This window comes from Rhea pennata, chromosome 5 (genome assembly GCF_028389875.1).
Source record: "Rhea pennata isolate bPtePen1 chromosome 5, bPtePen1.pri, whole genome shotgun sequence".
In the NCBI taxonomy this organism is placed as follows: Eukaryota; Metazoa; Chordata; class Aves; order Rheiformes; family Rheidae; genus Rhea; species Rhea pennata.
Genome location: NC_084667.1, coordinates 53,587,105 through 53,612,739, shown reverse-complemented (window position 1 = coordinate 53,612,739; position 25,635 = coordinate 53,587,105). Strand labels below are relative to the sequence as shown.

Here is a 25,635-nt window from a genome sequence, read left to right as displayed (position 1 = left end):
TGCCACTTTCCTACAGCCAAGCGGCACACAGTGCCCTTGGTCCCAAGCTGTGATATGTTCAACAGGAAGAAGCTTGCTGGCCATACGGGAGGCTGGGTTGAGAAATGGAAAAGGAGAAGGACTTTGTGTACCTCAGGTTGGCAGGGGAAGCAGGACAAAGATGCTGGGGAAAGAGCTTGGGCAGAGGAGAGGAGGGGGAGAAGGTGACCATGGGTAGCTTTGGGGGTAGGCAGGGATGTGGAAGAGGCCTACCTAAAACAGGTCAGAAAGACTGCTGTAAGCATATCTTTCTTGGAACAACCAGCTTGTCTTATTAAGCATAAGAGCTAATTAAAGAAAAAGATGTGCTAGACTGAGACTATTAGGACGGTAACCCTCCTAAGACCAAAACGCATCAGACTGTCCCTGTTCAAGACAACAGTTGAATGCTCATTTAAATTCCCTCAGCTATAGTCAGACATGGGTCTGTCCCAAGTGGTCTCCTAATTCTAAATTCAAAATGCTTGTTAGATAATGCTCTTCTTAATCCTTTAGGCTTTCTATCCCTAAAATAGTATCCTCTGTTTTCTGTATGAGTCTCAGTTCATTCAGAAAGAGCTGGCTTAGAGATCTCTGAAGTTAACATCAATTAGAAGTTTTTGCAACATTCTCCAAATTTCCTTTTCCTTTTTAGTTTACTCCATTTCATAGCATAAGATTAAAAATTTTAAGGTTACTGAATATTCCTTAAATTCCTAATCATGTAAATATTATTAATGGTAAGGAAAATACACTATTAATAGATACTGCTTATCATGACCAATATGGGCTAAATCATTGTCTGTTGCCCAGTGACATCTACCCTAGGATTTTTCAGTGCCTCATCTTCAGCTTTATTACTAACCTACACTGCAAACTAGAGAGGCTACAAGTCACCATTTGTGGCATTTCCGTTTTGATGATTCCATTGCATTTTCATTTATATTGTCCTCAGATGAGCAAAGTGTGGGCTCTTGCCATGGTGGGTAGTGAAACACTCACCAAAATGGTCTCTCAAGGCCAAAGACAGACTGGAAAAACAAAGGAGAGATCTCGTCTGGCTTTGCATTGTGCTATAAGGAAAACGAACGTAATCCTGACCCTAATTGTTTTGTAATCTTTATTAGCTCTCTTCGACTTGCAGCAACAATCCTGTGAATAATGCATGCTGATAGATGGGTTTCCTAAGGAAAGAAGGTTTACGTAATCATATTGTCTGCCAGTACCCGCCTTCTCCCTACCACATAATAACTCTGAAACCAGCTGGCCAATTTCAACCAAATTTGACAGAGAGAAAGAAGTCTTGAAGACTTGTGTTAAGTAGAAGGAAAAAAAAATGAGACCATGTAGGGAAGAGACACTTTCAGTGGCCTCGCTGACGAACAGGCTGTGGTGTGAGCTCAGTTTGCATCAAATGTCAGAGGTGTCACTCAGGAACTCAAGTCCAAGAAACATGTTTATGGAAAATCAGTCTTCCTTGGTTCTGCTGCTCACACAATGACTTGCTTCTTCACAGGTCACTCAGGGCGAGCCCCAGAAGTCATGTTCCAAGCCTGTAGCAGAGAAAGTTACAGAGAGCTGCCAACAAATTTGCCAGTGTAGACCACCTCCACCGTTACCACCGCCTCCTCCACCTCCGCCGCCCCCGAGGTTGCTAGTGGTCCCAAGTAAGTAGACACCGGTACGGCTGCAGTGTGCTGAGGGAGGGCAAAGTGATGTGGATGCCTGGACAGATGGAAGGAGAAAGAATGTGGGAGAGGACACAGTTAGCTCGTTTGTCATCTTCCACTACGCAAATGGAAGAAATGTTCTCAGAAGAGATGGAAATCTGTTTTCTAATCAATGAATAATGCTTGGCTGTTGGAGGAAAGCCAGAGAAATTCCCTTCTTTCATTACATTATGTATTATTTCTTGGCTTTAAATGATTCAGTAACATCCTAGCCCTAGGAAATGCTTTCTTTCCACTCCCATTCACCCACGCAGACAGTGCTGTGCTTCCCCTTGATTTACATGACCTCCTGTTTAGCGAGGTATGCATCTTGGATGTCCATGTGGTCCAAGACAAATTAATTCATAAATAGGCAAAAAGTCAAACACTTTGCCTAGACAAACCTGCAGTTTTGGCTCTCTTCAAGGCACTGGAGCTATTCTGATTTACTACAGCGGTCAGTCAGGTTCACTGTTTTAATTTGCTTAAAACTGTAACAAAATTCAGGGGCATACTAAAAGTCAATGACAAGCGAGCAGTTTTCTTACTGGTGTATATACCAGCTAATGAACAGCCCTCCTAGCCATATTCAGATTTCCCAGTTCCTCTTAATTTTCAGCTGTGCAGGCCCACATTAGGCAGCCGTTCAGGCACAGCCTGAGCCTATATTTCCTGTTGGCTACCTCTGCATGCTCCTCTTGCCCTAGGTGCATATTGACTTGCCCAAGCTGAATTGCCTTGAGGAGGCAAGGGCAGCATAGGCAAGGCTGCTTGGAGAGACTGCTGGGTCTCTGCTCTTTGAGGGCTTCAGGATGCAGTTAGTCAAAGTCACAGTTGTCCCAGTTTGGTGTTGGCAACCATCCTGCTCTGAGCCGAAGGCCGGACTAGCTGATTTCCAGAGTTTCCTTCCGGTCAGTGTTTGCGTGATTCCTGATGTGTGAATCCTTTCCGGGCTGCGGAGGGTTGCCTCGCATAGTCGTGACGGTGGACGTGTAGGCAGAGCCCCTCAGCAGTGCGCTCGGCCTCGCCAGCGCCACCCACGCTGCCCGGGTGAGGGGGCATGGCTGAGCTCTGCTCGGATACCTTCAGTTCCCAGGTGTTCTATTTACCAGGAAATCTCCTTACCACTTTTATATTTCTGCAAATTTGCCTTTCTCTAAAAGGCTGCCTATTAATTCTTCTCCCTGCTTAGATAAAGTCCCCTGGGAACACTGTTGCAAAGTATATCTATTATCCTTCTCAGCACTTCCCTCAGGAGAAATGAAATCATTAGGTAACATCATTTGGCTGTTTATCAGCTCCATCCCCAGATGTGCAGCAGACACGAGGAAGGTTTCTGCAGAATTTTGAAACTGGCAGAGGACAGGCAGAATTTTGCAGCATGCCTTCTGCCAGGAGTGTGCTTTGTATTTGTGCCGTGCTACAGGAGTTTCAGACGAAGGCAGAAGAAACAGCGGTTGGAGACACTTGGGAAAGGAACAATAACAGTTCAAAAAGCAGAGGTCAAGGTTTTTAACAGCAGAAACATCTCCTTCAACACTCAGGAAAACATTATGGACAGTAATAATGAAAATTTCCTGGCTCTTCCTCTAATACTCAGAAAATGAAATACATTGGAACTCTGTTTTCTTGCACCTGGGCTACCCTGTTGGCCCTGAGGGAACTGCTTTTTCTCACGGAAGTGGCAGAGCAGTGTTAGCACTGGGACAAGGCCTGCTGCTGAACTGCAAAGGCAGGAGAAAAGCGGCTGCGGTGCTGCTTTCTCCTTGCCGGGCTGTAGGAGGCTTTCTGTCTGCCGTCAGGCAGCTGATGAGTGTGCTGATGTGTCTACTGTGAAGTGGGAAGGAAATTACATTGGAAAAGAGGCTGCCACACATTGCAAAGGAGGAAAGAGAAATCAAGTGGTGAGTCTAGGGCCTACAACTGGGGTAGCCTGATGCTTACTCAGGCTGGATTGCCAGATGCTAACCTAGTTCTAAAAATGAGCTATATAAATCCAGATGACTAATATTTAAACAAGCTATTTCATTTCAAATGCAATAAAAAAGAGATTACATATTCCTTTCACCAGTAAGCTTTAGAGCAGCAATCAAGTGCCTCGTCTTGAAAGATGCGTTCATTACTATCAACTGCATAAGGCACTGTGATTTAACCCACGTGTACAGCAATCTCTTTCCTTGTGAGAACGAAGAAGGCTCCTGTTAAATATTGATGTTATGGACATTGCTTTAAACGGTGTTTGGGGAGAGCACAGGAAAGGGACAGGACAAGCTATTATTATTATTATTATGATTGTTTGATGCTAGACTTGCACTTTGCACTTTTTAAGTGATTGAAGTTAAGCACTGGAAAGACCTCTGCAAGTTTTTTGCCTTTACAAGACACACTGTCTACACCATGAGGTACTTTGAAAAGATGCTGGAATTGCTCTCAGAGATCTTTGTCAGCCACAAAAAGGCTTCAGGGTGCTAGGCATAGTCCTTAAAATCTCCTTTTCCATTCAAACTGATATTGCTTGTGGTTTAGATCATGGTCTAAACTGCTGCGGTGGCTTATGCCTAATGATGAAAGCCAAAAGATATAAAATTCCAGTCCACGCAGTTACTGCAAACACTGATAGCCCAATTATCTGCTAAATGAAGCCATCTAGTGCTCTTTGACATGTCCTGTCTGGTGTTCAGCTGCTGCTTTGGAAAAGCACGGGATTCTGCTAGTGTCCCCAGTCCCACCTAAATGCATTGCAGATCCCACTGGGATGTATGGGATGGCACTAAATAACTGTATATGACAGCTGAATCAATCTCCAAATGGCCTTTATTGTGCTTAAGGGGACTGTGAGGACTTTCAGGGACAATTACATTTCAGTAATTTAAGTAATTACTAAAGTTTAAGTAGTTTCAGCAAATTAAGCAAGTTCTTTAGACATTTCAGTATCAACAGGTAGATCCAGTGACAAATCATCATCTTCCTCCAGATAGATTTGTATAAAATCTGATAAATATTAACAATTCCAGAATTAGAGTATGATTACTGGCAAATATAGTGTTTACTTTGATGAATGATGAGCTAATTCCCTCCATAGAAGATGAATAGGATCACGCAGAACTCAACAGTCAGTTCACATAAATGAGGGGTGGGAGGAAACACCAGCTTTCCAGTCCTTAGGAGGCACCTCAATATTATGTTGATGAATTTACAACCAGCATACAGGTGTAGAATTTCAGAGTACCCTAAGGAGACATATTATTCTTTCAATAATATGAATATAGGAAATTAAATTAGGTCATTTGACTCATGTATTTCCAAATACATGTAATAAAATTATAGGCTGGTGAATTCAGGGAATCCCTCTGCCACTCCAACTCCAGGCCTCAGGAAAGAAAACACAAACTGTTTTTGTTCTCCTTCTTCAGCCACGATGCCAGTCCTCCTTTTCCCATGTTTATAATGCCTTCACATGGAATGCTAATGTTCCTGGTGTCCCTTTCCAGCCCACGCTCTTACCTTCACTGCATCCACTCCACAGCGATCGTCAGACAATCCCACACAACCTGGCAGCACCTTAGCCAGGACGCATTGCCCTGCACTGGCTACGGGAACTGCTCAAGCACACCACCAGAGCTATCTCACACAGGATGGCAGAGCAGCCCTGCGTCCTCCACGCTAAGCAGAGGACTACTACATCCTGATGTGCCCCAGTAAATCTGTCTTCTTTTTGGTATCTAGATGAAGGCTAGGATCAGCCAAGTTGATCCATTTGGATGCTGGTTCTCTGAATATTGTTAGGCTTGAGTTCAGCCCTGTGTCTTTCTGTAAATTTGCAACACCTGGATCCTCACCAGGAATGCTTCAGTTTGAAATTTTCTGAGCTTTGTTTTAGGTGCGGTTCGTTAGCATACTAGTGCGATAATGTCTTGTTAGTACAGGTCTGTTCCTTACTAAGGGCCTTCAAGGCTGGGGGCTGCAACGGTAAGGGAAGTAATTGTGGTGTTGGTGACTGTGTGACAGCCTATCTGGGACCATCAGGAGATATGATGCCTGAGCCAGCTACAGTTCCTCCAGAACTGGTCAGGGCATGTGGATGTTTCTGCTGAAACTCTCCTTATACAAGTGGCAGCCTGCTCTTTAACCTATGTCTTGAAAACTGCTGGTTGATGCAGTTGCTGTAGTGAAGGGAAAGCTCATGAGGCTCTGAGGGGTCAGCGAAACTTAGAGCTGACAACAAACAAAGTATAAACTTTCAGTGGAATTTGACATATTCCCTAGACATGGCTGTAATGACCTCAAAGACCCACAGATGCCTTTAGTTAACTGTTTATTTTCCCCCTCCGTCTGCTTTCCTCCTTGTCTTTGGATTTCAGCCAAGACTAAGGCAAGGTGGATGGGGTACGTGTTTACGCAGCATTTCTAATGCTGCTTCACATACCGATGAGATTAAGCTAGTTCAGATGATGCTGATCCTTCAAAATCTAAAATACTGCTGTTGTCAACCCTTAAAAACTTTGTGACCAGAATTCTCCATCGGCATTGCAAAGAAGATGGGACTTATTCAAGGCTCTGGAAGTAGAAGTTAGGCTTTCAAAATGGGAAAGGATTAAAGCTGGAAGTCCAGGTATAAGCAAATATTTGGTGCAATCAGTGTCAATTTTAACCTATGTAAAGTTTGAGAAAAAAACTGTTCAGAGCTGACTTTCTTAAGATGGCGCAAGCAGGGAAAGGACATTCAGCATGAACTCCTCACTTGCTGGTTAGCAACATTTGCCATACCTGCTCTACTCAGCTCCTGCAAGGGGTGGAGAGTCCACATCATCCCCTCTGTCTCGATGATGAAAGTGTCCAGTCAAACATTGGTGCCATTGAAATTTGGAAGAGAAAACTTTTTAAAAAGTGTTTATCTCAGGTCACTATAAGCTTGTAATATTGTACAGCTGAGTCTGGATATATGAACCTGCCTTTGACTCATTGAAGATTTGCACATACATATATATATACATATATATATATATATGTGTGTGTGTGTGTGTGTGTGTGTGTGTGTGTGTGTTGTCAGCTCCTTACATCTCCTGAACACAGCAAAAGTTTGCCCTGAGCTCTCAGCTGAGATAATAAAATCAAGTCAGTGCAAAGCCAAAATGGGTGATGTCACTGCAGAGGACTCTAATCTCCAGGCTGTAATTGCACTATTTTTTTTTTCAAGGTCAAATCTTTTCCTTTATCTTTGTAGATAATGCTTTTAATTAACTAATGATTTGGGCTAGTGAAAATGCCAAAACAAAAATGATCAACTGCAGGAAGGGAGCAACTTTCTCTGGCAACTTTATGAGCACAAATGTACAGGTTCATTTCAGAAAGCGAGCAAGGTTCCTTCAGTGTCTGTAGGAAGGCTAGGGACATCTCACTCTATCAGGGCAGGTGATCACAATGCCTGTATGCAGGCAAGAGTCTGAAGTATGGCAACAGTGGAACGTCTTAAAGTTTAAGAAGGTTTTAATGCAACTAAAATTTGCAAGTTTGGCTTGTTGACCATTAACAACATAGCCTTATGTTGTGGGAATTTGTCATAGAAATAAAAACCTCAAGGCCCTGGGACAGAAAAGAATAAGAAAGCACCTTTCCTTAGGCTTTTCTGTCACTTCAGTACTTGTGGGAGAATGGATGCAGTGACCCATTGTGGATCCAGAGGTGAGCTGGAGCCATCACTGAACTCTGTCTCTGAATGACCATTCAAGCAAGAGAGTTGAGGGCAAGTCTGGCACTCGCCACGTCACTTCATGCACTACACAAGTACAGACACTGATGTGCTACTCTACAGGACCTTTGGCCTTGGCAGAAGCCTATGACTATCCTCCAGGAGCTGAAAGGAGGTTGTATTTGCAAAACTGAATTAAAACCCTCCTCGAAGCCACCACATGTATTCAAACATGAGGAGCCAAAGAACTTGTGAGGGCAGCCTGAAGTAGCTCCTGCGATATGGGCAATGTTTCCCGGACAGCTTCGACTTTAAGTTTTCTTTTGGGGAGGCTTTGTATCTCATGGGTGGTTTTCACCTATCTGAGCAGCTGCTGAAAGTGTGATGGTGCCCTTACGAGCTCTGCTGATAGTACCAGCCCTTACTGGCCCTCATTCTGCTGGCAGCAGCAGCTGAGGCACACATGAGGAGTCTTGGATTGACTTCTCTGAAACACCAATGCCCAGAGGAATCAAAAGCAAATGCATGAAGGCCGTTTTGTTTTACAGTGGCAGAAGACATTTTCCTCCATACTTCATACAACATAGCTCTTACTAAAACTGAATAGCAAACAGAAGAGAACTACAGTAGCACCAGAAGGGGAGGGGGAGCATATAAACTCCTACGTCAAGAAATTTATGGTAATGACAGATAATGTGAGACAATATTGTTTTAGCACAAGTCTGGTCTAGACAGTGATTTTTAAATGCAAGCAGAATGCTGAAATTGGGAAATCCTTTCAGTTTTGGTAACACAGCTGTTATAGTGTGAATTACAGTCTTGTGTGAGAGTATTGTTTATAAATTACAAAGCAAAATCAAAATTAGCTTATTGACTTCTCCCATATATGTTTTCATTTTACTGGAGGATTGTGACTCCAAGGACTGGCAGTAGGAAATCAAGGCTTTCAAATCTAAATTGAAATTCAGCCCAAGAACCTGAAGTCACGGGTGATGGCACATGCAGATGCTAGTCTAGGTCCCCATCATGCTGTTTTCACATCACAGACACTACTGTCTCCCTCAGCACAGTGAACCAGATCACTAAGCATCCTGTATGGGATTTAGGCAAAACTCACACACCTAAGTCATAAATGCAATGACAAGATTTCCTGCGCAACACTGCAGGCACCTATATTTTCATCATTAAAGACATAAATCCTTCAACATCCTAACATTTTTAAATGTAGCTCAGTTATTTCCAATGTAGGAGTAAAAGCTGCAAGTCCTTGCCTCCCAGTAAAAATGAGAAAAGTATTTAGAGTGAGATTGCTTAAGCAGCAATCAAAAATTAAGTTTGAAATAGTTTGGACGTTGCAGATGTTATAGTAAGTCTAGAGATTGGATTAATAACTAGAAGGCAGGTAAGGCTGGAAAGGGTTCATGCTAACACTTTCATGACATGGTTCTGCTATGAATCGTGTACATAACATCTGCTCATACTGGGCTGCTGCAAACTGTCTATCTTTGTAAAACACTGGTTAGATCCAACTGTCAATCCCAGTGCCCATTGCTTTCTCAGTTCAGAGTTTCTCACCACAGTAAATTCTGAAATGTTTTGTCAAGCCTAATTTCTATTTAGGCAAGTGATGAATCTTTCCTCTATCTGGAACCCTGCAGATTTGTTCTGAATTTTTCATGCAGTAATAAATCCATAATATGGAAAAATCCGGTCTCTTGAAAATGCACCCGTTCATACTTTTCCAAGCATTTAAAAGTAAGAGCCTCAGGCCAGATTTTGCATTGCATTGGGAATTCTGTTATCTATAGATTAAAAGTATTGTCTAATTTTGAAACAAGAAGCATTAGATATTAAACTGATCCTGCAGTGGAACAGTCCTTTCGGCTTTGAGATGTATACTCCAATAGCTTGATCTTTTATTTTAGCTGAGGGACTTGGCTAAGCTAAGACATTAATTCCCTGTGTGGATAGCAGTCCATTTGTACATGACTATCGTTTCACTGATTGAGAAGATACAAATCTTCGCTGAAGTTACTGATGAGTCACAGGCTGCTGATTTATAAGTAATTCTTACGTTGCCCTGCCCATGGCAGAAATGAGTTGTGCCTCATCTTGACAAGCCAGTAGGAGACTCTTAATTGGCACAGGCTATCCTAGCAGCAAAAACTAAGCAGCTGGCCTTGGAAAAATAGCCCAAAGAAATGTATATTCTTGTCACAGTTTTGTGCATTGTCTTACTTATAAACACAGCAAAAAGGTGTTGTAGTGCCTGTATAATTGCAATTTACAGGTAATTTTTAAGTCAGTGTGTAGCAGATCAAGAAAGCAGCAATTTGGAGACTTGGGATGTTATCCTAAAGTGAATACATAGTGCTTATTAATATAATACAAACATATGTTAAGAACTGATACTACTGGCAAAAATGATCATTAGTAATTGTGAGTTAATTTAACATTTCCACTAGTAAATTATATCACATTATAACTACATATTATACTAGCAAATCATGAGTACCTAATTGTTTTTGAAGTGAATTGCTTTACATTTTTGAAGATTGTCTTTTAAATGGATCTGGTGTTTTGTCAGTTCATTGGTTAGAAATATTTTGCACATCATCTGTTCCTTGACAAATGCTGCTATTAAACTGGTCTTTTACCAGGAAGCTAGTGGAGCAAATGCTATTGAATCATTACTGGACATTTTTCTTTCCATTTGGAAGCAATGTATCATCTTATTCCACGACTTTCAGTGGAGCAAAGGGAAGGTTTGGTTTAGCTCTTAGTTTGACCCGTCAAGCTGCAGGTGCTGTATCTCAGTTGTATTGGGCTTGATTCCTCCGTGCTGGCTGTCAAGTGTTGCAGGCTCCCACGGGAAGTGAGGGCAAGCAGCATCTCTGCAAAAGCTTGGATACCCTTGCAGTTCAGACTTCTTCATAAAGCCTGAGGAAGACACGGATAGCCACCAGTTACCAATTTGCTTGCCCTTGCTACTGTTAGGTAGGCTCTGCCCTGTCTTTTAGCTTTCAGAGAGTTACAAATGTAATCTAAGTGGAGAATAAGGGCTTTCTGTTGGGCATTTGGCATGGTGAAACTACTTGTTCTGACAACATGATGCAAGTATTCTGTATTTTACAGACACTGCATGAGAATCTATCAGTTGATAAATGGAGTTTTTTTATTTTACTAGGATTAAATTTACCCCTGGTTTGCAAAGGATTTTATATTTCAGTTTCATTTTATCCTAGGTAGGTCATCAATTTTAACTGTACTTCCCTTAAAATATACAAAAATGACTTTAAGTAGAACCTGAATACAAGTTCACTAAGGATAGGAATTATTAATTGGTCTCCTTAGGAACATTTTTGAAATGATAGCTATAACCCTTACTTCCAGCAAGAACAAAGCCACTGAGGTGATGATAGAAACGATAAACTAACTAATATCAAAGAGAAGGATTATGTTTATATAGACGTTGTGAACTCACAGAAGTATCTGCTACATAGTCAACTGGTTGCTCCTTCAAACTCTGACATACTTTCAGGTACAGATTGTTAGTTCTTGGCTATATGACTTTCTTTGTAGAGTAAATTCTTTGAATTCATCTGTGGTCTTCAGTCTAATGTATATGTCTAATTATACTCACCCTCTCCACATACTGTCTGAATGCCCAACACATAAACCATTAATTTTCAGAGATGGACACAAACCAGTGCCTTGCACCTGCTGCTACAAATGCATTAGGAAAATATTTCCAGTATTTCCAGTCTATGTTAAGAAAGTCAGTCTGCAGTTGGCTGAATCTAGTTTTATATCTGTGTTCCTTGAGGGCACTAATTTTGAGAAAATTTCAGTTTCAAACCATGAGACTTGTCTAATCTTTGCTATTATCTGGAGGTTCCCAAGCTCTTCAAAAAGCTGCTAAGTATCTGAGAGGTTATACCTTAAGTGTAAAAGTAGCATTGAATTTTATTGATGTTTTATAGCCCCAGTGGTCAGTTCTGGGGAACCACTCATGTGCGTATCACTCAGCCTGAAGAAGTTTTGCAGATCTGTCATCTTTCTGTGGAATTAAATCTGCCAGCCCTGAGGTATCTCATTAATCATTCACTTGCAAAAGTCTGGTCATCAGAGTAGGAGCTTAGACTTCCAAAATCGCATTTCAAATGTTTGAGTATCAGCCCATATCATCCCTCCTTTGAAGAACTAGTAACTGCAAGAGCTGAGAGATGAATAAGCTTTCAGAAGACTTCTCTGCAATGTACTGTGGCTCCTGCAAAGGAGATGTCTTGCCCACTCTGCAGGGAATGGCAGCAAGAAAGCTTGGGGTGCTGCTTCTCTCCCTGTCAACAACCTGTTGGGACATCCCAAGGAAGTCAACTAATCTATCAATGACTCAATATTATCATGTATGAAATAAAGTTAGTTGTCCACCTCTGTAAACTTTAGCCTTGAGACTAGTGGATGACAAGTGCTCAGGATTATTATTATTATTATTATTAGACTTGAAAGAGAACAGTAATTGCTGCAGAGTGGGCCAGCTGTTTCGTGTTGCCTTGGGTGCTGCAGAGCAGGCTGCTTGAGTGGACAGTGAGCAGAAGGAGAAGGCATGGACCCTGCAGGGAGGAAGGGGCAGAGCCATGGCCATGCCATCACAACATAACTATGTCATTACTTTTTTTCTCCTCTTTCAAGGATGTTACAGTGTCACCAAACCCCTGACAAAACAACATGTATCACCAGTTGGGGATTAAAAGCCTGGAAGGGTTATCATTGCATTTATTCAAAGTGTCCGTACAGATGCCACCACAACACTATCTGAACAGCTCTCAGGTTCAGCTGTACTTGCCTTCAGAGTGTCTGGCAAGGCATCAGTTCTTTTCAAGCATGCCTGAGGCTCAGTAAAAGTAAGAGCTAGCTTTTTAAGGGTTTTCAGGACCTAAAAAAGCACCTAAGTGCTTAATGAGATAGTCCAACCACTTAACTCCCAGCAGATGTCCTAAGACATGGACAACTCCAGCATATTTTGGAGAGGACAGAGATTTCTATATGCTTTTCACTGAGTGTTTGCTCTCTGCTGAGCTGAGGGAGGTGATGGCCTGCAAGTCATGCTGGGAGGGAGAGGTTAGTTTTCTCCCCCTGGCTCTACTCCCTGGCCAGTAGTTCTTCCAGCACATGCTACCTGTGGCTGTATCGCCCTGTGTGGGAGTCTGTCTCAAGGATGGCAATGAGTGCCCCTCCTGTCTCCCAACAGCCTCTGAAACCACCTGAAAGAAAATTAGCTGATTAAGGGGGGGCAAAAAATTCCAGAAGACTCATTCATTTGCCTTCGTACAAACTTTACTGCAGTGCATCTGGGGGTGATTTTGGATGTGCAGTGGAAGAGGAAATCTCTATAGGAAAATGCACCTCCTTTCCACCGTGAATTCCAGTTTGGAGATAAACCTTTGCTGCTTCCACTGGTCCTCACTATTGTCTTATATTAAATGTCACTGGGCCCAGTGCTGTAAGCCTGCAAAGAAAGGTAGCCCCTTTCCCACAAAGTTTGAAAACTTGAAAAAAGTCCCTACATACTTGATTTGTATCAGCAAACCTCCTCCTAAAAAGTCACTGCATGTGCTGAAATTGCTTCTGCAGGTATTGAACTCTGTGGCTCTTGCGGTGAGTCCCAGTGGGCAGGCGACTTGCACAAAAAACACTAAAACTGACAGCTCTGGTTTTTCAACCCTGTTAAGGGACACAGCGTGGAAGTCAGAGCTTCACATGGCAGGGAGACTGACCAGCCTGCTCGCAAAAGCCATTGCCTCTCAGCTGTACTTGGGACCTTAACAGAGGACTGGAGAAAATCTGCAGTACCTACTCAGTTTGCAAGGCTGTTAGTTTGACACCTTTTAGAAGTGTAAAATTTATCCAGAAAAAGTATTGGGAGTATACTCCCTTCTGTGTATCTTATTCATTTTTAGATCGTGTCTAGGAAAACTGTGCGAGCAAAAATAGAATGGAGGAGAGTCATATATATGTATTTTTATGTATATGTGCATGTGTGTGTGTGTGTATGCATTTGTGTATTTGTTGAATACTGATGTGACAGTATGCTAATATGTTTTCAAGTAGCAAAGCACCAAAATGGCAAAGGCAGACCTAGCGTGAAGGTTTGGTGTTTCCAGGTCTCTTTTTTTCCACTGCAGTACAGTGCCTGGGTCTCCAGTGCGCCGAGATGGCAGGATAATCCTGTGCACTGATTTTCCATTCCGAAGAATGGCCCGTGCTCTCTGAGTGCACTGCTTGCCACTGAAGTGTCAGACTGTGTATTTGTGCAATGGAGTGGATGGTACTGTGCTGGCACATGTCTGTCTCTCAGTGGTCCTACTGTTCAAAAGAACTGAGAATTACTGTCCTCAGGTCACTACCGTGTTGTTGTTGTTCTGCCTTAGACCGTTGCCTAGCTGTTGTGCTTGCTTGGATCGGTAGTTGATCAGGAAAGTCAAGGAAATGCAGCTAGCTGTAGTAGAAAAATAATAAGGTAAGGATTATTTACCCTGTTACAGAAGAGGGTAAGGAATAACAACAGTGACAACGTGAAACCTTATGTTGCACTTTTTATCCCTAAACCTTGTAGCCATTTGAAAGCTGGGACTACAGTTCCCATTCTGGAGGAGGAGCAGAGGTAGAGGGTGAAAGTCTTCTCAAAACGACTGAAGGAGCAAGGGGGAGGATTGAGCCTGGAGCCTACTGCTCTTAGAGGAATTTCTGTCCTTTACCCACAGTGACACTCTGCCTAAATAAAGGGAGGTTAAAATCTATATCATAAAACTCAGAAGATTAAAGTTAAGCTTCTGTATCTATATCCAGTTAAAGTTAAAGTATTTTGACTTTCTGAATGCTGAGAACCTCTAAAAATCAGGTCGCCTTTTAAAATAAATTCCTGAATACTAATTTGAAAGCAAATTTTCAGGCATTTGTGACCTGTTTTTTAGAGGCATTAAATACCCACTAATCTGATTGACTCCAAGGAAGCTGCCGGGTTTTCAGCATTTTGAAAAACAGGCCACCAAGTATGGCAACATTTGCTGAGTGACTGATTGCACAGCAAGGCAGGGCTCGGAGTAGCAGGGGGTTCGCTCCCCTCTATGCTGTGCAGTCTGGCACTGATTCAGGTCGTGCAGAGTGGGGAAATGCAATGGAGCCCACGAGGCTTTCCAGAGCGACTGCAATTTTGGAAGGAGGAAGCTGACTTGCAAGCTGGGGACTTCAATTCTAATTTGCTTGGGACAGAAACCAGTAGTGTGTGATTTAATCAGGATAAAGACAATTCTGCCCTTTTGCTGAGGGAGAATCAGATGGCTAAACAGTGTCTCATTGGGAGACTGCTGGTTAGAAAACGTGTGACCCCGTAAGATCAGAGGGCAGCAGCTGACGTGAGCCTCCATTGTAAAGATAAATGCCAGAGTGGAGCTCTAACACAGAAACGAGCTATGATGTAATCTCCTTAAAAGCCTTTTTTCCACAAGGCCTTGAAAGGCTGCGCTTCCCCAGCTCGTTCTGTAGAGAACAGACTCTCTTCCTCCGCACTTGCTGACCCTGCTGTCCTCCAAAAAACATTGGCAGCTGAAACCATATTTTCCTCCTTTTACAGGTCATACCTCAGTTCTGGCTGGTCCCATCATCTTCACCAACAACCTAATAGGATTAAAGCTGGCAGACCTGGCCCTCAGCCTGCCACAGACTTTCCCCCTCTTCTTTTCTGATATTCTTCTGACTGCTCTGCTGCCTGCATCCTCCTCCTTTCATAAGCATGAAGGTCTCTGAATTGAAACACCATTCTTCCTCTGCAGCAATGCTAAAACAAATTATCCTCCAAGCTTAGCATCAGCCCTTCCTGTTCGCCCTGTGAGATCCTACATCATTTTTGTTGGTAGGTCTAGGCTACGCAAGGCTCCCAGCATGGCACCAAGATGCCCGTTTGGGTCAGAGACCTAGCAGCTACACTGGAAGCCAGCAAGGCAGTTTGCTGCTTCTAGTCCTGTATGGTAGTTGTGGCTAAATCCAGCATTTGAGTCTGACAACCACGGAGGAGGCAATGTGATACAGAGTGTAGGACTGGCTAGGAATCGAAAGTTTTCCTCTCTTTTTCACTGAGCTGCAGTGACTTTAGGCAAGCCGTTTCCTCACAGTTTGCTTCAGCTGCCCCAGGGCTACTAATGCTTTCCTTTGGCATTATTTTTTATTTTAGTATTAATGACACCTTAATTATCTAAAGGACTTTGAAATCTGCCTAGGAAAAGCAGCCACACAAGACCTAACAAAGCAGCTCAGTAACACGGCGGTTTAGTGAAACCTGCTACAAAACCAAAAACTAAATGTGGGCAGATTCAATAACCTCTAAAGCTTAGACCTTAAGCACAGCACTTAAAACACCCCCACTCTAATCCTCTCTTCTTCACTGGCTAGAACTTGTTTCAGATCTTTCCACCAGTGGTTGCAGTCATACTTCTTACAGTGACCCACTTCTTATATTAGCCATGACCTTTGGAAAATTCATGCAGAGCTGCCCCTTTCCTACACCTCTTGCAAACTGTTCTCCATAACCAAGCACGTTTCTTATTTCAGAAGGAAAGTATTTTTAGAAATAGGGAAGAGAATTAAAAAGGAGAGGAGGGGCCTAAAAATGTAGAAAAACAGCATCTACAGTGCAAAAACTGTGTGTGGGGGAATTTCTCCAGCATCATCCTACACGTGTTTTTATTATAGCAGAAGTTCCCGCTGAATAGTGATCGCAATTTCCCCCTTAAAACTCTAGTAGGAACATATGCACAGAGCAGCTGCATGATATGAAGTTGTCTGCAACATACTGTGATAACCAGAAGTATCATCTGCTTCAGGAGTAGCTAATTTTCTCCACTATTGTTTAAACTAGCTATTCCAGGGAAGCAGTAAATCGGAACAGGCTTTCTGCCGAGCATACCACTATCGCCTAATAGTAGTTGCCGAACTCACAGGAGTTGAACTTACAAGTAGTTGTTGTTTCTCATGGGACTCTGAAATGGCCCTAAGTCCACAAACAACAGGAGGGGCACAAATCTGTGAGGAAACAAAAAATGAAAGAATATTGAGAGAGATTTGGTCTGAATTGAAATTTGCTCCAAATTTAGGTGGTGCTTACTTTCTATAAGACTGTCTATCGCAAATTCTGTCCAGTTACAGCCTTACTCCAGAGGCAAGCATGACAGCACAGGACATTACTGCTTTAAGGGGGTTCTTCAGTCTTTTCCACACTGGGTAGCATCCTCTTCTTGTGCCTGTTCTTTGCGGCAGAATCTCAGGGAACAGGTCCAAACAGAAAAGCATTCCAGTTCATTGCCCTTTGGGGATTGTGGTAATCCAAATCCTTTCCATGATGTTTGGATTTACAGGAGATGAACTTGCCCCAAGTGGACGTCATCTGTTATTGAAGTTGTCATTCATTTCTGCTTTATATTTCTGCAGTATCAGCCTCGTCCCTTGAGTAAACAGTGGCTGTTAGCAAGTTTGCCTTTCCGTTCTGCCCGTTCTGCACCCAGTTTCCCCTCCTCTTGCTCTACAGGCAAAAGTGTGTCCTTCAGTTTGAGGAAAACAGTTGTCACAGGAAACTCACGTTTTATTGCATTTGCTGGATTTAATCCACTTGATACCACAGTAGTGTTTGGAGCTCTCCTTTGGTGCTCACTTTGATGCTGCTTCTCAGAGGGGAGTGAGAGCTGAGCAGTCAGCAGGTTGCAGTCATGCTCCCAGAGTTGTGCCCTACACAACAAGGGCAAAACAGCATCATGCCAGATACTTGCAAGTATACTGTGGTGTAGCAGGCAAACACGTGGCATAATCTTGCTCCTCAAAAGCAATCTGGTCTTCACCGTACTGGACCTCCTCTAGGCCGTCGTGTTTCTCCCCAGGGCTGACACTATGCCTGTCACTGGGGGGCAAGGAGGCTGGGAAGTCAGACCACAGAGCCCACTGGCCAGCTCCTGGATGGGCTTACTATGACCGGGCTCACTGTGGGACAAAGAAATTGCCCCGCTGAAGATGTGGCCAAATCCAGGTTATAGTTCTTCAGGGTTTAATTTTGTTTGCATGCCATTGGAAATAGTGCCAGGTGCTGCTCTTAGCACACGTGGTCTAGCTCTGACTAGCTAGCTCTGAGGCCTCCAGCTTCGGACACAGCATATTCTAAAGCTGGGAATGCCTCTGCTTTCTTCTCTCTGAGCCTATTTGCATTAATTACTCAGAGCTTACTGTGCAGCCTGAAGGCAGAATAAGGAATGGCCATTTGCAGCTTGTCTCTGAGGGCAAGCCTGATGCTGCCCATCAGGAAGGACTGGCACAGCCTCCAAGCCCTGTGCAGGTACTAGCACTGCCTTTGGTGTTCAGTCTGATGTGATCACACGTCTCCCCTTTGGCTGCTCAAGCGTGGCCTGCTGTGCTGTTTGCAGGCAAGAAATACGAAGGGAAGCTGATCTGGTGATTTTTGGACCTGCCAGGGAGACAGCAAAGTGCATTCATTCATATCTTCCAGCTCCTGTATCTTCAGAAAGGATTGTTTTAGACAGGTACGAAAGTGCCGAAAATGGGAATGTTTGCCCTCACATGTTCAACCAATGTAAGAAATCATAAGTGCAGAAAAAGGGAGGAGGAAAAGAGTAGGTAGGGTTTCTCACATCCTGTCAACAAAACTTACTAATTAATCCTTCAGAGCCTATCAGAACGTAAGCACATGCAGGAAAACCATTGGCAGCGGTTTAATTTATACACATGCATATAAAAATATATTTTATACATATAAAAATATATATTTGTCATATGTATATATGTATATACATACACACAGGAGAGTTTCTCTCTCTCTCTTCTACCCAGAAACCAAACAGTTTGATAAAGCTCTTGTTCATCTGCCAAGGGAGGATGGAAATCGCTCCTTCTGTAAGCCTGTCTTTGCATGCTATTACCAACTCTGAGCACTGCCTTCTGGAGCCAGCTGTGGTTGCAGTGTGAATGTGAGCTCAAATTTCCACTCAAAGGAGCAGCTGCAGTGCTGCCTGGTACCGCTCTGCTTTCTGCCCTGGCACAGGCAAGGGAACCGGGCACCAAGACACCTCCATCTCCCCAGTTAACTTTCTGTGCCTTCATTCTCCCGGGAAAATTTTCCCCATGAATCCAACAGTTTTGATGGATATGTTCAAAGGGGATACATACTATGCCTATTTCTGAAATACTTTTTAAAAATAACAACTGAAGGTCTGTATTTGTATCAAAGTCTAACAATACCACAAATTTCATTAGAATGCTCTCTGTGAAGGTTTTATTTTTTACGTGCTGGCTGCCTTTCCCTGTGAGCAGCCCTGGGTCCATGCAGCATGTTCCTATTACATGAATTATCCAAACACATCTGTAACTGTTCCTATGTAAGGAAGTACAATAAACAAGCACAGGACGCTTGACACTGACTCACAGATATCACAGCATTGCCCTAGGCTAGATAATAAAAACTGCATCTGAGTATCCTTGAACTTTGAAGGGTCTGGGACTCTGACCTACTGCAAAATTAGGAATGGTGCTTACAAACTGCACCACACGCATGCTGGGACAAGGTCTTCAGTCGGTGTGAATCTCATGACTTGGTAGACTTCTACCAATTCACATCAGCTGGGCTTTTGGCCTGTTTCCTTAGGCCAAGGAAGCCTGCCCAAAGCTTCATTCTCATTTACAACCAAGTGAATTAGCACTCCCCTTGAGATTAGTTTGCAATGCTGGAGGGTGTGAGGGGGTTTGCGTTTAAGTGGATATCAGATCTCGGACTCAGCACTGAAATTAGTTTTCTCAAAAAGGAAGTAGGCATGATGCCTTTTTGTCATGGAGGCTCTCCTATTTTTCATCTTTTATACATCACAATCTTTTTTTCAGAGAAATGGGTCCCAAGCCCATCAAGAGCCATTCAATATCCAGTGAATTTTGGATCAAACAGACACTATCCAAACTTGAGCTCACTTGGACTTTCTCAGGTGTACTGTCACTTACATTACAGCTATATTCATCACACCAGACTGTCTCCAGGACAAGACCACTCACCATAACAGAATATAACCAAGACTGAATTTAGCTCAGCAATCTGTGATTTAAACCTATTGACAAACTCAGGAAGAAGTGACAAGCTAAATAGTGTGATGATATTCTCCAGCCCTGGCTGGTGAGTTTGGAAGACCGGCTTGGTGTGCCCATGGGGTGATTGACTGAACACATGTCCGTGCATATCTTGTTGTGTATATACAAAGAGGATCTGCAAACTGGGACTCAGTGTGCAGCCATCCGAATAAGCTGCTTTGGAAAATGGTCGACAAATAACCAAAGCAATGAACTAAGAAAGATACCTGGGTGCTCATTTAAAGCACAAAGGTCAGCTCTGTTAGAACATCTCAGGCTCACAATAAACAGGGCTAGAGTGAACCACAGGAGGCCACCTACTCTATCCATTTGCCTCTAGGTTGAGCAATTTATACCTCAGCCATGCCCGTTTACTTTTAGAAAGTTTTCCACTTAATGTCTACCTTTAATCTCCTCTACTGTAACTTTAGTGACTTATTTCTTCCATTGCCACTGGCTGGTTTATTTCCATCCCTTCTGTTGCAGTATTTTATATCTTTAAAGATATTACGTGTCCTCTCAATTTTCTATTCCAGAGCAAACTCCATTATCTGCCCTTCTTTAAGTCTTGGACATTTAGAGGAATCCATAAATAACAGGAAACCTAACAGAAAAGTGCAACACTGTCTTCAAATAATAATATGGCCAAATTAAGTAGCCAGTGGATTATTACAGTTTTTAAATGCATAGGATGGAAAAGATCAATTATATGTGCAGAATTAGATACATTGAAAGAACAGAAAATCAGTTGACTGCTACTGCTGCCTATTCAAGGCTCCCCTTTGTAAGAAAGAAGTGTAGAGGAAGTCACTGCATTGAGGCAGCAGGGCTCACCTGGAAGGACACAAATGATTGCACTGTAGAGGGGATATCCTTGAAGTTACATGGCCATGGAGTAAAAAATCACCCTGGTTCAGTCTTGTGAAAGCACAGACTCTCTTTGGGAAACTTGGATCTGCCTGAGCCACAGCATCAGCTTCATCGTGTTTGTGAGAGGCTGCAGGATCAAGATGCAGACCCACCCACGGGCTGGTGAAACGTGACACCTGGGGTTTGATGCTTTGATTATTTTCCAAAGGGGCTAAATTCAGCAAAGAGGTAATCCTGTTGAAGGCAGTGGTGTTCTGGGAAGTGTTTGTCCAAATTTGGGGATCTGTGTGTGTGTGTGTGTGTGTGACTGTTACTGTGAGGGTTCTCCTGCCACAACCTGACTTGTTTCACGTTGTTCAGAGGATTCACTGAACCTCTCTATTCCTTCCTCTATCCCTGGATGAGACACCTTCACGTGAAGAGATCCAAATTTCTACATGTTCAAACTCCATCTCTGTGTTTAACTGTTCATGGATTGTTCTGAGAGTCTTTTCATGTACCTTGACATCTGAAATCACAGCTAGATCTGTCCAAGTTTTTTAACATGTTGTGATATTGACCGTAGGGATAAGTGGCTTCTCCCTGTTTTACAAATGGAGATGTCAATGTGCAGACAAATTATGTGAATGAATCAAAGTTCACATAATGTATTCAAATGCAGAGTGAAGATGAGACTAAAACTCCGAATGCTGCCTTAGCCAGCAGATCTACAAGTCTCTCTAAAATATGGCATATATGTGTGACATACATATAGGTTGGCAATAACTTGTAGTTTGCCTGCCTCCACTGTTCCTTTTAACTTCCAGGGCTAACAAAACACTTCAGGCCCTTGGAATATGAACCTACCTTTCAAAACAAAATCCAGTCTTACTTTCAAGTGTGCTAATTAAAAGTGTATGGCTGATTTGGACAGCCCTACAATAGGAGAGTGCTGCAGGCATAAAAATGGCAGGGCTTAGCCTGCTGTGAGTACACAATATTAAAAACACGCAGCTGTCTCATAAAGATGCCAGCACTATTGACCTTTCTGTAAGAACAAAAATAAAAGTAAGAGAAAAAGACAACAATCAGTTTTGATTTATCTTAAAAGCATTCTTCCTTTTTTAGGCATGAAGTTACTGTTGATGTAAGGAGGTGAGAGGGTCACTGTCATCCTTCTACATCACGTCAGCACACACACCAGCTCCCTGGGTCTGAGCTGACGAACAGGCTGACACAGATCTCAGCCAGAGACACCTCCGCCGGACTCCGCGTGGGAGCATGGGTCCCTGTCACAGTGTCCCAGTGTCTTCTGAGCGAGGCTCGTGGTTTGTTTTGCTGGGGTGGGTGACGGGCGAGAGGACAGACAGGCAAGGAGCGAGTAGCGTCCTGAGTGGGAGCCTTCCTCCTTTAGCCTCACTTGCCGGCTCTGGACAGGCGTGCAGCAGCACAGATTCAACCCAGTGTAATCGCAGTAAACAGCATCCTGTGGAGACGGCTCCTGAAAGGCTTGGAGATGTTGCTTTCTAAAGTTCTGGCATTCCCGTGCGAAGAGCAATTAGCCTACAGCCAATACTGCAATAGTGAATAATAACCCTAGGCTAATTAAATAACAGGGTTATTAGATTTCCAAAGTCTAAGCTTTATAAAATACAGATACAATGACTAAAGATAATCTGAGGATAGACCTAAGGACTCCTAGTCCCATTTCTATATTCTACAACAGATAGTACAATTATGTGACATTTTTATAACATATACAAAACCATTGACTGATGATCCAGAGGATACCATTAAGAAATGCTTCATCACTGTTTTTATGGCTTTTTATTTTTAGCAGTTCAAGGCAATTTTGAGAGCAATCCACTCTGAGACTTGCTAAAAAGAAATTCGAGTCTTCTTTCTGATCTTATGGAAACTTCCCAGTGGTACGACCTCTATTTTTGTGCCTGGACATTTAGGGAAGGTCTCTGTAGTTGAGCTAATCTTTTCTGGTATGCACATTTCTGGCTAAATCCAAGTGATACCTGCTAACATTAGAATTGGAGCTGTGGTTTGAAATACGTCCTTATGCTGAGGCCTCAAAGTTAGCCTGGTCAAAAAAAGAAAGTGTGTGAGATTTTCATGGTACTTAAATAGTTTGTAGCATGCCTTTGCCATAAATGTAATTTTTCATGAATTTGTTTTAAATAAGTTGGATCCAGCCACCCACTGTAGGTCTGAAATGGGTCTGTTGATTTCATTAGGTTTACGCTGTTTTGAATAGGTGAAAGCACTGGCTTTCTAAAAGTAAATCTTACCAACACTTGTACTTCTTAAATTTTAAGTCCACTAAAAAAAGGCATTGTTCTTGCACAGACTGACCAGAGACAGAGCATTTTCTTCACTTATTTTTTATTTTAAGTGCTGTGGCTGAATTTTGATATCTTTTAGGAAAAGCAAACAAATGATGTATCTTGAACTAAGTTTTTCAATTAAATACTCCACCAGAGATGGTAGACTTCTTCAGTGGAAACTTACCCTTAGAGATAACAATTCCCTCATTTCTAATCTAAATATGCCTAATCTCCACTTCTAGTCATTACATCCTCTTATATATATGCACCTGTGCTAGGACGAGGGGCAAGTAAATAGGGAGGGGGAGAGGATCAGTCACTCTAGCTGGGGCTGGAGAAAGGGCTCACTACCCAGAGCAGAGAGGAGGCAAGAGGGAGCCCTGGGCATTTGTGCCACTGCTGATGATGCCACCACCTCTGCACTTCCCTCACTGTGGTGGTCCATGGACAGGACCATGCTTGCTCGTGCCAGGCTCCCTGCCACAAGAAGCAGGAGGTTCTCCCCATCAAGCCACTGATGGTCAGGCAGTGCATGGCAGAGGATGTCCACATGGGTACCTGGAGGAGAGGGGGCAGGAGCCTTGTAAGGGCCTCCCTCCGCCTTCCTAAGTCATCAACAATTAGTACTGATAGCCATGAACTTATATTTTCTTCTTGGTCATCTAAACACGTTCTCTCAGCAGGGACTTTCTGTTCACAATTAGATTTAGAGACACCAGTTCTCTAGCTTTTCATTTATTTTGTGTGTAGTATTATAGTTTCATAACCTCAATATCTTGTGGAATTAAGTAAGTCGAATGTCATACTCAAGTCTAAGGTTATTACATCAACACTAATACATCTATTTACCAAACCAGTAATTTCCTCAGAAAATAGCTAGTGAGTTTGACGAGACATATTTTCCTAAACCTATGCTCATTAGCATCAATTACCTTCTTTTAATACCTAATTAATTAAATGAGATCTTCACTACTTTGTCAGGATTTCTGTCAGGATGACAGGCCATGATTGCTCGGCTCACTCTGCTTATCTCTTTTAAAATATCACACTTCCCTCACACTTTCCACCTAATGGTTTGTGTATTGCATGAGGAGGACAGTTGCTGCCCACAAGTGATGATCATGGTCACAGAGGATGAATTTTGTACCCATCTGACATGAAGGAGTGATTGATATTGATGTGTCTATAAAGAAAGTTGGTTTCAACATGCAGAATGACATTTCAGGGCTTAAGAGCAAAAGCACAATTTCCTCAAGTTGCTTTGCACTGTGGAAGTCACTTCCTCTTTTTAGCTGATTTTGAGCTTAATGAAGATCAGACAGGAATGAGTCAAATCAAGTGGTGGCCACACTTCGAGCAGTAAAAGGTGCTTGCAAGAGACTAGCAGTAGGTGCCCTCAGAGCAACCGTCATGGCCGGGCTGGCAACTCTCAGCTCTCCAGTAGCCCCAAGGTGACGATGAAGGCCTTAAGGCCAGTGATGCCCTCTCCTCCCCTTTCATAATATATACTTTTGGGGGGGTTATGATTGATTTGAAAGAGATGGTTTGAAAGAGGAAGCCATGCCTCGCTCCAGGCTCCATGCCATCCAAGAGGGCCAGGCCTCTCCCTGCCCTGGCTTCCCATCAGCACAAGGAATTAAAGGCAGCCCTGCTCTCCCTCAGAAAGTAATTGTGAGGAGAAATGTGCTAAAGATATAAAACCGCCCCAGTAATGAAGGCTAGTAGATGCATGACTGAGAAAGGCAGAAAATAGCAGCACAACCAGAAGCTTAGTGGAAAAAGAGTGGGCATTTCTAAGGAAAACAAGATTACCAAGCACTGTAATAAAGGGTTAGAAATACAAAAGAATTTGTAAAGTTACAGAAACCCACTAGCCACTAAGAAACATTCTTTAATAGTGTTCAGCATGATTTCTTGTGTTTCTTTTTAAGTGCCTGGTTTGGTTCAGTGAGGAAAGTAACCCGACTGGGTAATCCTCCGTATCAGCAATTCTCATTCTAGCATCATTAATAACTACATACAGGCTCACTGTTAGCAGTAATACTCAATATTTTATCCCACATATTTCTGGGCTTTTTTTTTTTCCATATCAAAATACTCAACAAACTGTTGAGAAACCTGTGCTACATAGGCATGTGACAAGTCTTGTTTTATACCCTTTTTCTGACTTTCATCATCCTCATCTGTTGTGCCAAAGAGCAAACCAATATTACCATCTCAGTTTGGTCTAGGACTAATTTGGTTGAACCTGCCTTGTAGGTAGAGCAGGAACTGTATAAGCAAGTCCTTACCAGTCCCATTTTGCAAGATTTTATCCAATTTTGTGTGGCATCTGCTGATACATATGTTTCCTTTGATTTAATTGGAACTATCTGTGTTTGTCAGGGCAACACCAGGAACACAGAGTTGGTCCGGACATGGTATGCTTCTTCATGCAAATAGTTTGTCATCTTCAAAATGCCCTCTGCTCTGTAATGATATAAAATAACAACATTGAAATCATTTAGAAAATATTTTTAAATTACTTCGTATCACTATCTAATACTTACACTGCCTAATAAAAACAGACTCTGCAGCTAACACAATAATAAAGTAGAAATTCAGTTGCTGAGATGGACTGGGAGTGGACTCATTGTGAGAAAACGAGCCAGGAACCATTAGCTCTTCAAGTCATTTAATTTTTCAGCCTCATTTTTCTATCTTATCGAGAAAAACAACAACAACAACAACAAAAAAAAAAACACCCAGATCCCATACAGTCAATATATGTAAAATGAATAGAAAGTAAAATTTGCTAGGCAAGTGATATAGTGATAGCATGCATTGAAAGCTGATGTGTGTGAGAAAGGCAGCACTTTATGGTAGG

The 25,635-nt window shown here is 42.6% G+C and overlaps 1 protein-coding gene across 1 annotated transcript in view; it reads left to right on the top strand.

The window, feature by feature from the left end:
* The window catches only part of PRIMA1 (proline rich membrane anchor 1), a 55,012-nt gene that overhangs the window by 5,179 nt on the left and 24,198 nt on the right, over positions 1 to 25,635 (top strand). Inside the window, exon 2 of the mRNA XM_062577298.1 lies at positions 1,535 to 1,685. Coding sequence (XP_062433282.1) covers positions 1,535 to 1,685 — 151 coding nt within the window. The remainder of the gene's footprint in view (positions 1 to 1,534; positions 1,686 to 25,635) is intronic.